We start from the raw sequence: 16,300 nt of genomic DNA, 5'->3' as shown, positions 1-16,300 counted from the left end.
AGGATTCCCTCTTTTTCTATTGATTGGAATAGTTTCAGAAGGAATGGTACCAGCTCCTCTTTGTACCTCTGGTATAATTCGGCTGTGAATTCGTCCAGTCCTGGACTTTTTTTGCTTGGTAGGCTATTAATTATTGCCTTAATTTCAGAACCTATTATTGGTCTATTCAGGGATTCAACTTCTTCCTGGTTTAGTCTTGGGTGGGTGAATGTGTCCAGGAATTTATCCATTTCTTCTAGATTTTCTAGTTTATTTGCATAGAAGTGTTGATAGTATTCTCTGATGGTAGTTTGTATTTCTGTGGGATTCGTGGTGATATCCCCTTTATCATTTTTTATTGCGTCTCTTTGATTCTTCTCTTTTTCTTCTTTATTAGTCTTGCGAGCAGTCTATCAATTTTGTTGATCTTTTCAAAAAACCAGCTTCTGGATTCATTGATTTTTTTTTTTTTTTGAAAGGTTTTTTGTGTGTCTGTCTCCTTCAGTTCTGCTCTGATCTTATGCCTTCTGCTAGCTTTTGAATGTGTTTGCTCTTGCTTCTGTAGTTCTTTTAATTGTGATGTTAGGGTGTCAATTTTAGATCTTTCCTGCTTTCTCTAGTGGGCATTTAGTGCTATAAATTTCCCTCTACACACTGCTTTAAATGTGTCCCAGAGATTCTGGTATGTTGTGTGTGTGTTCTCATTGGTTTCAAAGAACATCTTTATTTCTACCTTGATTTCATTATGTACCCAGTAGTCATTCAGGAGCAGATTGTTCAGTTTCCATGTAGTTGAGCGGTTTTGATTGAGTTTCTTAATCCTGAGTTCTAGTTTGATTGCACTGTGGTCTGAGAGACAGTTGGTTACAATTTCTTTTCTTTTACATTTCCTGAGGAGTGCTGTACTTCCAACTGTGTGGTCAGTTTTGGCATAAGTGTGATGTGGTGGCGAGAAGAATGTATATTCTGTTGATTTGGGGTGGAGAGTTCTGTAGATGTCTACTAAATCCACTTGGTGCAGAGCTGAGTTCAATTCCTGGATATCCTTGTTAACTTTCTGTCTCGTGGATCTGTCTAATGTTGACAGTGGGGTGTTAAAATCTCCCATTATTACTATGTGGGAGTCTAAGTCTCTTTGTAGGTTTCTAAGGACTTGCTTTATGAATCTGGGTGCTCCTGTTTTGGAGTGCATATATATTTAGGATAGTTAGCTCTTCTTGTTGAATTGATCCCTTTACCATTATGTAATAGCCTTCTTGTCTCTTTTGATCTTTGTTGATTTAAAGTCTGTTTTATAAGAGGCTAGGATTGCAACCCCTGCTTTTTTTGTTTTCCATTTGCTTGGTAGATCTTCCTCCATCCCTTTATTTTGAGCCTATGAGATGGGTCTTCTGAACACAGCACACTGATGGGTCTTGATTTGCCAGTCTGTGTCTTTTAATTGGAGCATTTAGCCCATTTACATTTAAGGTTAATATTGTTATCTGTGAAATTGATCCTGTCATTAAGATGTTAGCTGGTTATTTTGCTCGTTAGTTGATGCAGTTTCTTCCTAGCATGGATGGTCTTTACAGTTTGGCATGTTTTTGCAGTGGCTGGTACCGTTGTTCCTTTCCATGTTTAGTGCTGCCTTCGGGAGCTCTTGTAAGGCAGGCCTGGTGGTGACAAAATCTCTCAGCATTTGCTTGTCTGTGAAGGATTTTATTTCTCCTTCACTGATGAAACTTAGTTTGGCTGGATATGAAATTCTGGGTTAGAAATTCTTTTCTTTAAGAACGGTGAATATTGGCCCCCACTCTCTTCTGGCTTGTAGAGTTTCTGCCGAGAGATCTGCTGTTAGTCTGATGGGCTTCCCTTTGTGGGTAACCTGACCTTTCTCTCTGGCTGCCCTTAACATTTTGTCCTTCATTTCAACTTTGGTGAATCTGACAATTATGTGTCTTGGAGTTGCTGTTCTCGAGGAGTATCTTTGTGGCGTTCTCTGTATCCTGAATTTTTGAATGTTGGCCTGCCTTGCTAGGTTGGGGAAGTTCATAATATCCTGAAGAGTGTTTTCTAACTTGGTTCCATTCTCCCCGTCACTTTCAGGTACACCAATCAGATGTAAATTTGGTCTTTTCACATAGTTCTATATTTCTTGGAGGCTTTGTTAGTTTCGTTTTACTCTTTTTTTCTCTAAATTTCTCTTCTTGCTTCATTTCATTCATTTGATCTTCCATCACTGATACCCTTTCTTCCAGTTGGTCAAATCAGCTACTGAAGCTTGTGCATGCATCACGTAGTTCTTGTGCCATGGTTTCAGCTCCATCAGGTCATTTAAGGACTTCTCTACACTGGTTATTCTAGTTAGCCATTTGTCTAATCTTTTTTCAAGGTTTTTAGCTTCTTTGTGATGGGTTTGAACATCCTGCTTTAGCTCGGAGAAGTTTGATGGTCTGAAACCTCTCAACTCATCAAAGTCATTCTCTGTCCAGCTTTGTTCCATTGCTGGCGAGGAGCTACATTCCTTTGGAGAAGTGCTGCTCTGATTTTTAGAATTTTCAGCTTTTCTGCTCTGGTTTCTCCCCATCTTGTGGTTTTATCTACTTTTGGTCTTTGATGATGGTGACATACAGATGGGATTTTGGTGTGGGTGTCCTTTCTGTTCATTAGTTTTCCTTCTAACAGTCAGGACCCTCAGCTGCAGGTCTGTTGGAGTTTTCTGGAGGTCCACTCCAGACCCTGTTTGTCTGGGTATCACCGGCGGAGGCTGCAGAACAGCAAATGTTGCTGCCTGATCTTTCCTCTGGAAGCTCGGTCTCAGAAGGGCACCAGGCCATGTGAGGTGTCAGCCCCTAGTGGGAGGTGCCTCCCAGTTAGGCTACTCGGGGGTCAGGGACTCACTTGAGGAGGCAGTCTGTCCATTCTCAGATTTCAAACTCTGTACTGGGAGAACCTCTCTTCTAAGCTGTCACACAGGGACATTTGAGTCTGCAGAAGTTTCTGCTGCCTTTCCTTCAGCTATGCCCTGCCCCCAGAGGTGGAATCTACAGAGGCAGGCAGGCCTCCTTGAGCTGTGGTGGGCTCCACCCATTTCGAGCTTCCTGGCGGCTTTGTTTACCTACTCAAGCCTCAGCAATGGTGGGCGCCCCTCCCCCCAGCCTCACTGCCGCCTTGCAGTTAGATCTTAAGACTACTGTGCCAGCAATGAGCAAGGCTGTGTGGGCGTGGGACCCTCCAAGCCAGGCACAGGATATAATCTCCTGGTGTGCCATTTGCTAAGACTGTTGGAAAAGCGCAGTATTAGGTTGGGAGTGACCCGATTTTCTAGGTGTTGTGTGTCACGGTTTCCCTTGGCTAGGAAAGAGAATTCCCTGACCCCTTGCGCTTCCTGGGTGAGGCAATGCCTTGCCCTGCTTCGGCTCAATGCTGGGTGGGCTGCATCCACTGTCCTGCACCCACTGTCTGACAAGCCCCAGTGAGATGAACTCAGTACCTCGGTTGGAAATGCAGAAATCACCCATCTTCTATGTCGATCTTCTATGCCTATTCAGCCATCTTGGAACCTCCTGGGCAAACAATTAAGAGTAATTTAAATGATCCACCATATTTTAGAGGGTTGGCTTACTATAGCCTGTGGACCAAACCATTCTATCTTTGTCACCTGGTTTTGTAAGCAAAATTTTATTGTAATACAGCCACATCTACTCATTTAACTGTTGTCTATGGCAGCATTGCCACTACAACACATAGTTGAGTAGAAGCTGACTGGCAAAGTTGAAACTATTTGTACCATCTAACCCTTTACAGAAAAAGTTGCTGACCGTGGACTATACAGCGGAAGTAAAGCCTGCAGGGTACTTACAGACTGTGAGCTTATAGTGAGGACTTGAATCAAGCAGCAAGAATAATAGGACTTAGAAAATTGACAAAAGGGAGAAATTTAGAGTCAAATTTTAGTAGTAGAGGACTCTTGAGACCACCTGGGTCTTAGGATTTAACTTTAGGGAGGGACTGAGCAGTGGAGTAGAGGAAGCAGTTCATTGTGTTTCAGGTTGTGGAATCGTAGGTAGGGTGTTGGATGATAACAAGGGTTGGAGAAGAAAGCTTTCTCTAAAAGACACTTAGCCAATGACTTGCCAATGTAAAGAACTGAGTTCACTTATCTGAGATCTATCTAGATGGGTTTTCTTTACCCATGATTGTTGGGGGTTTTTGTTTTTGAGACAGGGTCTTCTTGCTCTGTGGTCCAAGCTGGAATGCAGTGACACTAACACAGCTCACTACAACCTCAACCTTCTGGGCCCAAGCCATCCTCCTGTCTCAGCCTCCTCGGTAGCTGAGAATACAGGCATGCATCACCATGCCTGACTAATTTTTTAATTTTTTGTAGACACAAGATCTCGCCAGGTCGCCTGAGGCTGGTTTGGAATTCCTGGGCTCAAGCGATCTTCCCACCTAGGTTTCCCAGAATGTTGGAATTACAGGCATGAGACATCACATGTGGCTTATTTATTGTTAATTCATCCCAAACTCTCAGCCTGAACACACTGAGAATGTTTGCACGCTAGTTTTCCACATCATATACAATATTATTAAAATACTCATTTGGAATACAGTTCCATATGGGTGAACTAGAGTACTGTTGGGATGGTTGTGGCTATTTGCATGTAGCAGATTTCCTGCTTTTATTCAAAGACAATATTACTGGATATTAAAATCTGCTTTTAACATTATTTTTCCTTTTCACTATACATAGGTCTATGAAAATTATCCTACTTATGATTTAACTGAAAGAAAAGATTTCATAAAAACAACTGTAAAAGAGGTAAATATTTCAATCTTTCAAGTTTGACTTTAGAAATATGACAAAAGTAATTACATAAAATACCCCATATTTTTCAAAATATTCATGTCACTAAATACATTTGATTCTCACATTTCTTCATAATAGGGAAGTATATTTCTTCTCATTCCCACTTTAAAGCTTAAAATTAAAGTGTGAACAGTTAGTGATAAGACCTGAACTCAGATTATGATGTGGCCTCCTGGTGTACCTGGGTAGCTGGGCATCTCAAAGTTGCTCTCACAAATACTTAAGTTCCTGTCTACCAGGCAAAGGTGAGGGGAGGATCAGCAGGTAGCTATAATTCTGTATTGAGCTCAACTGGTTTTTGAAGGACAAAATAGTAAAATAGATGTGGAAAAAATGGGATAAAGGTTTATGATTTATGGCAAAATGTTTCTCTTTCATTACAGCTAATTTCTTGAGATAGAGGACAGAGAAGATGACTCGTTCCCATAGATTCAAAGATCTGATTTATACCATTATACCAGCAAAGAGAATGTATTTCCTTTTCTAAATCCTTGTTAAGCAACATTAGAACTTACTGCTGACCCTTTTATCTTGAGTGTTACGTGAATTTGAGTTTGCTATTTTAAATTGCATTTCTATGCCATTTTTAGTTTAAAATCTTGCATGGCATTAATTGTTCCTTGCTTTTATAGTTGTATTTTGTACATTTTGGGTTTCTTTATATAAGGTCATAGATTCTTGAACTGTCGTGGTTTTTAGTGCGCTTAATATTAGCTTGCTTAAGGCATACTTTTAATCAAGTAGAACAAAAACTATTATGACTGGGATTTATACACACAGAGATTGCAGTATTTAGTATATGAAATATTTTGAATACACATCTCTGTCAGTGTGAAAATTCAGCAGCAGTGTGTCCATCATATTAAAAATATACAAGCTATAGTTGTCCAGATGACTGAATTGGAACTTTTCTCCTGCATGTGTATATATGTCAGATTGTTAGCATGACAAAAGTGACAGATGTTATTTTTGTATTTTTAAAAAACAATTTGTTGTATATAAAGTTTTTTTATTTCTTTTGTGCAGACCACTTTTTAAACTCACATAGGTAGGTATCTTTACAGTTGTAGACGATGGAATGTCAGTGTTCAGCCAGACAGTATGATGGAGCAGGGAAAGTCAACTCAGTGATGGAACACTGAAGGAACAGACAGTTATCCTGCTTTGCTCGAAAGTGTCATCAATTTGTAATTTTAGTATTAACTCTGTAAAAGTGTCTGTAGGTACGTTTTATATTAAGGACAGACCAAAAATCAACATATTAAAGCTTCAAAAACTTTGGGAAAGGGTGGGATTAAGTACAAGCACATTTGGCTTATAGTAAATGAACCGATTTTTATTAACTGCTTTTGCCCATATAAAATGCTGATATTTACCGGAAACCTAGCCACCTTCATGATTACGATTAAAGTACCAGATTATAATGCCAGAATATAATGTGCAAGTAATCGTGGATATCTCTGACAAAGTGTGCCTCAAAAATAATACACTTTTACATTAAAGAAATTTAATGAGTTGGGGCTCTGGCTTTTAAAGTTTGTCTAATCAGTGTTGATTCTAGATGATCAACATAATGGACCACTCCTGAATGAGACTAATTTTGTCTTTCAATTTACTGTCTTGAATCAGTTTATTAAATCTGAATTTTAAAACATACTGCTTATGACAGAATGACACATTTGATGTACCAATTAAGTGTTGAAAAATATCTTTGCATCATAGAACAGAAATACATATGTTGAATGTTAACAGGTATTTTCACAGGTTTGACTTGTTTGATAGTTACTCAGACACTAGGGAAAGGTAAATAGAAGTGAACAAAATAAGCAACTAAATGAGACCTAATAATTGGCCTTCGATTTTAAATATTTAATTTGTTCTTATAAACCTTGTCAATAAAATTAATCTAAATCACTGGTGTTTTAAGTCTCTTGCATTTGATGTCTTATAGGTTATATAGCATTTCCTTCCCTATGGTGAGTAATTCTGAAAGGGGATTTTTAAATTGATTCAGCCCTATAACCTATACAATTTGGAGCACTCTTGTGATAATGGAGCATTTTCTTGGAGTGACTTCACAAAACAATAATTAAGGTTAATGACGCATAGAGTATTTGGAAGTGAGGAAATGGAGCTGTTCTGTATGAGAGTTCTTGATGAGTATGCACACTTATTAAATGGATGTATCACCACTACAGTACAGAGTACATTTGAAAGTCTACTTTTTATTAAGTAGTTTTACACAACCACCTATTCTTGAACTGTAGTTAGAACATTGTAAATTTGTATATTTACTGCTACTCAATTACAAAATCTTCAGATGGCACTGAAAAAACATATCCAAAGTAACACAAGAAAAAAGTTCCACGGCTCCTTAAACAAAAAATCAAAGGAAGTATGTCACTTGATAGGAACTTTAAAACACACATTTACCATACTTTAAAGTAGGCTTTCCCCTACTTGTAGCACAGTTCAAGTGCCTAGAAACTAACATAATAATTTACTGTTAACCATTTCAAACTTAACATTTTACATTTATCACTTTAAAACACATGCTATCTACACATTTTAATACATGATACTTTAAAGCAGAATACTTGCCAGTCAGTACCAATGAGTCTCAACAAATAACCTAAGTATCAGAGGTGTCTTGAGCTATACAGCTGTTAGCTTGTTTTTGGACCATACTTTGGAGGGGCGGGCGGTGGGGGATGTGTCTTAAATGCCTGAGGTTCACTGCACAATCTTTGTATGTTAGGTATTTACTCGTTATAAACGGACCTACTTTTAATTTTTAAAATACTCAATATTTTGAAGTCTCTTTAAAGTCACATGTACTCCTTTTTAAAGCAAACCAATATAATTATTGTTCAAAAACAAAAGCATATTTCTAACCTGTATACTGAAGTTTCTGGCAAAATTGGCATCCTGAAGACCCTGAAACCAGTGTTTATTTTAGAAGGAGATACTATTAAACTGTTTTCTGCCATAAGTGTTTTTAAAAAAAGAAAAGTGAATACTTGCCATGTTCTTAGGCCTTTAAAATATGGCTTATAAAATGTATACTATTTACCAGGAGAGCTCACATTTTTCTGCAGTTTTCCAGTGGACCTGCCTGTGGAATACTGTAAAGAAAAGTCTGCAAAAATATTTCTAGCAATTGAATCAGTTCTTTTAAATAAAAGAAGTGGAGAGGGGCTTTGATTAAATTATTCTGACTTTTTTTGCTAGTGGTTGCCAAAATTAAGGATAAAATGTCCTATCACCCAAATTTGGCTTTAAGGAAAAGCTATATTCTGTGTCTATAGTGTGAAGCCCACACTATCGGTGCTCCATTCTTAATGATCAGTACCTATCTGGAAACTTGACTGTTTTGCCAATGGGTGCACAAATCTAAAACATTTTATCACAAAAGATACTTGAATTTAAATTTATTTTGAACACCCAATGGGAGGAAATATGTACAATATAAAATACCTAGAAGCTTCCTTTTACTGTCAACTGGAGTTTGTGCTGTATCCAAAAAAAGTTGTATCTAAATTTTAAGTAAAAGTTCAATATTGGAGCTATATAAAAAATATTAAGGCTCATTGGTAAAGATATTGATAAACTGTCACAGAAGAAAAAACATGGCTTTATCTGGTTTTTAAATGATTCCTGCTTGATTGACTTGGTTTCTCAGTGTATGAAAATTGATCAGCCATACAAAATGTGAAATCTAAAAGGGAACTTCCAGCCATGGAACAATCATATCCACGGCCTCAACTGAAACTTACATTCTGCTTTATTCTGAAATCCAGACTTTCAGCAGTAGTTGAACCTATGGAAAATGCAATTAAATCTAAGTGCTTATAAGGATTTTTGGGGTCAATGCTTTCAGAGTGATGAAATAGGTTTACATTATCATATCATCTTAGAAACATTTCAGTTTTGCTATGTAGAGAGGGTTTTTTCCCATCTTATAAAACTGAGGTTTAATATGTGATTCAAATTGTCCCATCTGGGGTACAGAAGAAAGCTGGGTCCACCGAATTCTTAAAATGCTGCAATCTTGCTTGCTTCTCGAACGCCACTCAAATATGCCCCTGTAACGGTTTGTGGAAAATGCCTGTTTGTTGCCTGTAAAACATAGTTACATAATTGGAGATCATGCATAAAGAACTGAGTCGATATCAAAAGGTAAAACAAGCTTAGACTTTATCCGGTCTAACAAAGATTTGTGCCACTCCTATGCGCTCATATTCACACTCACCCATCGTAACACTGGAACTTTTCTGGTTATCTGGCCATGCATTGTCAAATTCACTCATTTGTGTATGCTATCTTGAAGTACTATGCAGCACTCTTTAAAATACTAAGTATCTATATGTGACAGGTACTAGAGTTAAGAATAATTAAGACACAGTCCCTCCCATCAGACAAGTAATGTAGCTGGTACAATCACAGGCGAAACAAGTACAAAAGATGAAAGGCAATTCAGCCAAGCTGCAGATAGAGTTTTGCTAGATAGGTAGAAAAAATGGGTAGAGAATTAAGTTACTCAAAGGCTAGACCAGGGACCGTAAGTTCAGTAAGAAAAAGACAAAATGTGAGTGAGGGCTGTTGGATTGGGAGGAAGTAAAACGACTCAATGATAGGAGAACCTCACTCAAGGAATGAATGGCTGGGGTGGGAATAGAATAAGCGAACCAGGAGGATAGGGGAGGACAGGATAGGAGGAACCCTGAATTGGTGATTTAAGTAATTATGACAAGGTCTGAGATGTGGCTGTGGAAAGGGGTAGCTGAAGAGGAGCTGAACAGGCCACAGAAAATGGAGGATAAGAAATGTAGAGGTGAAGTTAAGTGTAGTCACCTAAACTGATGCCTGGGTAGAAGGGAAAACATCCAGGGGCCAAAGGCTTCAGTGAATGGGGGAGTGATTACGTCAGCAGGAATACAGTGACTAGTCACGGAGAGAAAGTGGCAGTGAGGGAAAGAAGCCTCAGAAATAGGTTTTTACAGATGGACATTTGGGTTGATTCCAAGTCTTTGCTATTGTGAATAGTGCTGCAATAAACATACGTGTGCATGTGTCTTTGTAGCAGAATAATTTATAATCCTTTGGGTATATACCCAGTAGTGGGATGGCTGGGTCATATGGTACATCTAGTTCTAGATCCTTACAGACTGGATTAAGAAAATGTGGCACATATACACCATGGAATACTATGCAGCCATAAAAAAGGATGAGTTTGCGTCCTTTGTAGGGACATGGATGCAGCTGGAAACCATCATTCTTAGCAAACTATCACAAGAAGAGAAAACCAAACACCGCATGTTCTCACTCATAGGTGGGAACTGAACAATGAGATCACTTGGACTCGGGAAGGGGAACATCACACACTGGGGCCTATCATGGGGAGGGGGGAGGGTTTGCATTGGGGAGTTATACATGATATAAATGATGAATTGATGGGTGCTGACGAGTTCATGGGTGCAGCACACCAACATGGCACAAGTATACATATGTAACCTGCATGTTATGCACGTGTACCCTAGAACTTAAAGTATAATTAAAAAAAGTAATAAAATAATAAAAAAAAAAGAAATAGGTTTTTAGAGCAAGGCGAGGTAGGCTGGGCACGGTGACTCATGCATGTAATCCCAACACTGGGAGGCCGAGGCAGGCAGATCACCTGAGGTCAGGAGTTTGAGACCAGCCTGACCAACATGATGAAACCCTATCTCTACTTAAAGAAATACAAAAATTAGCCAGGCATAGTGGCACACATCAGCTGAGGCAGAATCGCTTGAACCCAGGAGGCGGAGGTTGCAGTGAGCCAAGATTGCGCCACTGCACTCCAGCCTGTGTGACAGAGCGAGACTCCATCTCAAAAAAAAGAAAAAGGCGAGATAATAATTGCATCAAAGCAGCAAAGGAAAGCAAGACGCCATCTAGGCCATGTTCATAACCCTAAGGCACAGCAGCCTGAAACAGCTGTCTCTCAGAAGCTGCTGGCATTTGTTGTCTGGCATGCAGCCTTTATCCCCTTTCCACAGAGTAAGGTCTTCATAGGCCAAGGAGTTATCAAAATCATCTGGTTTTCAGATGTCATTATTGTGTTTTGTTTTGAAAGAGTCTGTCTGTCTCCCAGGCTGGAGTGCAGTGGCTTGATCTTGGCTCACTGCAACCTCCACCTCCCAGGTTCAAGCGATTCTTCTGCCTCAGCCTCCTGAGTAGCTGGGACTACAGGCGCCCGCCACCTCGCCCGGCTAATTTTTGTATTGTTAGTAGCAACGGGGTTTCACCATGTTGGCCAGGCTGTTCTCAAACTCCTGGCCTCAGGTGATCCACCTGTCTCAGCCTCCCAATGTGGTGGGATTCCGATGTTATACTTTTGTAAACAAAAACATTAACTATATTTTAGATGAAACAATGAGATGTGTACTTCCAAACCATATTAGACAAAAGTAGGAACACAGGTGAAAGAGTGGTAACAATTCATTTTAAGTTTGGGGTTGGGGGCAGGGGTTTTAACAACAAAAAGCAAACCAATTCATCCCAAATAATTCTTAGAAAATCTCAGTCATTGGAAGTATGAGGAACCATGGAGGCAGAGGTTAGCAAGGGGTAAAAACAGGATTGGCTTCAAGACTATAGAGAACAATTCTTAGTATGTCCCTCACCAGATTCCCCACTTGACCGGCTGCAGCTCCTCAGAGATGTGACTTAGAGATCAGGGGGAAGCACCAAATAAAATGGGGATGAAGTGAAATGAAGCCTTCATAACTAACAATGAAGCTTCCAGTGCCCACAATGCCAGGGGCTGAGCTTCCACCACACAGGAAACTAACTGTTCCCAGATAGACAGTGATGTTTGGGAATCCAGCCATTGGTTGATAAGCTTGCTGGAGCTTTCACAAAGACTTAAAAAAAAATGCCTCGCTCAAATCTAAGCCGACAGTGACGGATCAGGGATTTGGACATGTAGCAGGCAAAGACTACAGCACACAAAATAGGAACTCTGAGACTCTGAGGAAACCAGGGAGGGAGGGAGCAGAAAAGCAAAAACATCCAAAGCTTTAAAATCTTAGAAACAAGTTATAACAAGAGGATGCTACCAAAAAGGAACATTCTGCAAACAAGAAAGTGCTCATAAAGCAAAAGCCAAAATTTTAAAAGTCAATTAGAGAGTTGGACGATTTTAAAATCTCCCCCAACAAAAGTAAAGAAAGAGATGAATAACAGTAAAGAGGAAAAATCAGATGGTCAATTCAAAAGTTCCAAGATACGGAACAGAATCTCTAGAAAGACAGAGAAAAACTCATCTTTATTTGAGCAGATAAGAAAATGAAGTAAAAGGATCAGAAATCAGAATAGCAAAACATTTTTCAACAGAAGTAAATCAAGAAAGACGGATCTTGGAAATAAAGGCCCAGTGCTGGAGAGTGATTTTAAAAAAGAGAGACCCAGGCCGGGCGCAGTGGCTCACATGCCTGTAATCCCAGCACTTTGGGAGGCAGAGGCGGGCAGATCATGAGGTCAGAAGATCGAGACCATCCTGGCTAACACAGTGAAACCCCGTTTCTACTAAAGGTACAAAAAATTAGCCAGGCGCAGTGGCGGGCTCCTGTAGTCCCAGCTACTCAGGAGGCTGAGGCAGGAGAATGGCGTGAACCCGGGAGGCGGAGCTTGCAGTGAGCCGAGATTGCACCAGCCTAGGTGACAGAGCAAGACTCTGTCTCAATAAAATAAAACAAAGACCCAGGAGGACGCTCTGCAGTAATCTCAGAGGTCAATCAGTGTGGACCAGAGCAGAGGGAAGAGGACTCAGGAAGGGGACATTTCAGGGACTGGAGCTAGCAGGCCAGCTCAGACAGTGTCAACTGTAAATGAGAGACAAACGCAGGGTATGGGAGACATGGGGAGAGGTACAAAGGAATTAAGCTAATGACCAAAGGAGCCATTATAACTACCAAGAAAACAGAAAACTGTGTAAGAAGGTATCAGTGGACACCTCCTTGGCTCAGCAGTAAACATTTACACAGCCACGTAAATAAATACACCAATTTAATTAAAAGTGTGAAATAACCATGTTGAGCAAATAGTGCAGACACTAAACGGGCTAAGACTTTAACCCAACAGGGAGGCAGTCAATAATGTCTGTGTAATGTTGAATCAGAAGATGACATCACAGGCCGGGCATGGAGGCTCACACCTGTAATCCTAACACTGGGAGGCTGAGGCGGGAGGGCTGCTTACGGCCACGGGTTTGAGGCCAGCCTGGGCAACACCACAGACCCCGTCTCTAGAAAAAATTTTTTTAAAAAACTAGCCAGGCTTGGTGGCACATGCCTGCAGTCCCAGCTACTTGGGAGGCTGAGGTGGGAGCGTCGCCTGGGAGTTTGGGGCTGCAGTGAGCTGGGATGGCACCACTGCACTCCAGTCTGAGCCACAGAGCGAGACCCTGTCTCAAAAAAAAAAGAAAAAGAGAGATGCAATATAAACACTTTCAAAATATGAAGTGAAGTCCAGAAGGAATAGCTGGAAGGTTAAAAACGGCTGCCTCTGGGAGCAAGAAGAGGACAGTGAGAAGGCTTCTGCTGCCTGTGGTCGTAAGACTTTTGACAGTATTTGAATTGGTTTTTGAACTCCGGGCACATATCATTTGAGATGAAAAAGAAATCAAAATACAAGTAATTGGGTTTGGAGTCAAGATCCATACCTCACCAGCAAAAAAGATGGTTCCCTGAATGTCTTCAGCAATGGTATCGTAGGCCTCCCCACTTCCACCTGTCTTCACAAAACTGTATGCCATCTGGATCCATGGGTCTGTGCTCCACCGGGTGACAAAATACTTTGTGGGATCTGGGACCTCCTGTGTCCAATAGAAAGGAATGATGAAGTAGAATCAAGAAGGGACGTAGACATGGTGCAACCCAACTCATACATTTTGCCCCCTGCCCATTCCTGTATCACTCTGAAACAGTAGTTCTCAAGATGTTCCTCCTGCTGCCTTTAAATCTACCCAGGCCAGTATCTGCATATTATCCTCTCTCTCCTGCCCCCACACACACAATTCCCTCACATCTATACCTCCTCCTCCTGCCCGGGACACACACGCCCTCCACTGGGGGCTATCACCCATGGCTCAGAGTTTGGGCCTTCCCTTTTCCATCGTGTGGCAGCAGAAAGGAGTCTCTGGCCCAAGAAGAAAAGGGAAAGGTGGAATCTCAGGATCACAGGATGGAATTCTCAACAGGGTTCTCCACAAAACAGTGATACCAGGGTATGTTTCACATTCACTCAATTTAAAATATAGCAGTCCCCTCTTCTCTGTCAGGAATATGTTCCACGACCCGCAGTGGATGCCTGAAACCATGGACAGGACCAATACTATACATACACTGTTTTTTCCTCTTCATACTTATGATAAAGTTTCATTTATACATTAGGTACAGAGATTAATGACAATAATAATAGAACAATTATAACGCTATACTGAAATAAAAGGTGATGTGAACATGGCTCTGGTAACAGATGATCCTTGAGTGACTAAAGGGCAGGCAACATCTACAGTGTGGAGGTACTAGACACGCTCTTCAGAATGGTGCATGACTGAAAACTTAGGAATCTATTTCTAGAATTTTCCATCAAATATTTTCAGACCTTGGTTGACCACAGTAACTGAAACCACGAAAGCAAAGCCTCGAGTAAGAGAGAATGACTGTAATTTGTCAACTGGCCTCCAACAAGCATCACCATGAATAATATTTCTATAGAAATGGTATGCTAAGTTCCAAACTACTAATGTAAAAAACAAACTTTTGAACAAAAACTCCAACCAAGGGATTGCATCACTAGATAGATCCTCTCATATAAATTAGCAACAAGGCCGGCCACACAGTGGCTCACGCCTGTAATCCCAGCACTTTGGGAGGCCGAGGTAGGCCGATCACTTGAGGTCAGGAGTTCGAGACCAGTCAGGCAAACATGGTGAAACCCTTTCTCTACTAAAATACTAAAAATACAAAATAAAACATACAAAAATTAGCCAGGTGTGGTGGAGCACGCCCGTAATCCCAGCCTACTCGGGAGGCTGAGGCAGGAGAATCACTTGAACCCAGGCGGCGGAGGTTTGCCGTGAACCAAGATTGCGCCACTGCAATCCAGCCAGGGTGAAAGAGTGAGACTCCGTCTCAAAAATAAATAAATTAAAATGAAATAAAATAAGCAACATATCTGAATGCCCTTGTCTCTTTAATTTATGTAAGTTTTGAGTCATTTCACTTCTATTTCTGCTCCTTTATTTGAAAAAGACATAGGCCATGGCCATTTACAAATCTCCAGAGATGGTGAGATTTAGTACACTGGCAAACAAAGTATCCTGAGCTCCTTGGAGAAAAGAGACTATCTGCATGTGTGGGATATTAAAAAAAGCTGGACAAGGCTCCTCTTAAAAGGAAAGCTGTAGTCAAAGCTTCTAGGGCTTCAATAAATATAGAATTCATGTAGAAAATACTGAGCCTTTTATATCCTTACAAAAAAAAAAGGGGGGGCGAAGTGTGTATGATGTGAGAAGAAGAAAAGGAAGACAACTGTGTAAAAAAGGGTACAGGGCACTGTTACAGGCAGAATCGTGTCCCCCTCAAATTCCTACGTGGACACCCTAACCCTCAGAATGTGACTGTATTTCGTGACAGGGTCTCCAACCGGTAATTACTTTACAGTGAGGTCGCCAGGGTGAGCCTTAATCTAATCTGATTGGTGTCCTCATAAGAAGAGGAGATGAGGACACAGACACCCACAGAGGGAAGCCCATGTGAGGACACAGGGAGAAGATGGCATCTACCAGCCAAGCAGAGAGGACCTAGGAGAAACCAACCCTGCCGACACCTTGATCTCAGGCTTCCAGCCTCCAGAACTGTGCGGAATGTTTCTGTTGTCTAAGGCAGCCAGCCTGTGGTGCTCTGTGATGACAGCCCTCACAGACTAACCTCAGTGCTGAGGTGGGCAGTGGGACTGTGAAAGAAAGTTAAGACTGTGGCCTCTACCTTCCTTCCCGTGATTCTCAGTGACGCTGGCTGCCTGGGCTTCCACATCCACTCGGGATAGCAAGCATGGCTTGCCCCTTTCAGGGAGGGCTTTCTCTCTCTCACCTGCTCCTTGAACAGCTCCCGGAGCGTGGCCATGCACTGCTGCAGCACCCGTTTGTCATCCAGGGTCCTCACGGACGCGACAGCCTCCCCAGCAATCACAGACATCAGCACGCTGTGCTTCTTCTGGAGACATGAAAGGGAAAAGCAGAAAGTCTCAGAGTGCTCAGCTCCCACAGATAAGGACCTCACTCTTTTTTTTTTAATCGAGACAGAGTTTTGCTCTGTCACCAGGCTGGAGTGCAGTGGCGCGATCTCGGCTCACTGCAACCTCCGCCTCCCGGGTTCAAGTGATTCTCCTGCCTCAGCCTCCCGAGTAGCTGGGATT

The 16,300-nt window shown here is 41.2% G+C and overlaps 2 protein-coding genes across 4 annotated transcripts in view; one reads left to right on the top strand and one right to left on the bottom strand.

Moving 5' to 3' along the window:
- The window catches only part of DEK (DEK proto-oncogene), a 39,992-nt gene extending 33,232 nt beyond the window's left edge, over window positions 1-6,760 (top strand). Inside the window, exons 9-10 of one of the 2 annotated variants that reach the window (XM_011962756.1) lie at window positions 4,718-4,786; window positions 5,218-6,760. In XM_011962756.1, the coding sequence (XP_011818146.1) occupies window positions 4,718-4,786; window positions 5,218-5,229 (81 nt within the window). In that variant the 3' untranslated portion in view covers window positions 5,230-6,760. Of the gene's footprint in view, window positions 1-4,717 lie in introns of both variants that reach the window. The other variant, XM_011962754.1, reaches the window with a different exon arrangement.
- Window positions 6,761-7,039: 279 nt separating this feature from the next.
- Window positions 7,040-16,300, bottom strand: part of KDM1B (lysine (K)-specific demethylase 1B) — a 68,968-nt gene continuing 59,707 nt past the window's right edge. For both annotated transcript variants that reach the window (XM_011962751.1, XM_011962752.1), the window contains 3 exons: window positions 15,976-16,098; window positions 13,542-13,694; window positions 7,040-8,953 (listed from right to left, as the gene is read on the bottom strand). In XM_011962751.1, coding sequence (XP_011818141.1) covers window positions 8,870-8,953; window positions 13,542-13,694; window positions 15,976-16,098 — 360 coding nt within the window. In that variant the 3' untranslated portion in view covers window positions 7,040-8,869. The remainder of the gene's footprint in view (window positions 8,954-13,541; window positions 13,695-15,975; window positions 16,099-16,300) is intronic.

This window comes from Colobus angolensis, unplaced genomic scaffold (genome assembly GCF_000951035.1).
Source record: "Colobus angolensis palliatus isolate OR3802 unplaced genomic scaffold, Cang.pa_1.0 Scaffold6, whole genome shotgun sequence".
Classification (NCBI taxonomy): domain Eukaryota; kingdom Metazoa; phylum Chordata; class Mammalia; order Primates; family Cercopithecidae; genus Colobus; species Colobus angolensis.
Note: the sequence above shows the minus strand (reverse complement) of the source record. Positions and strands in the feature narration are given on the sequence as shown.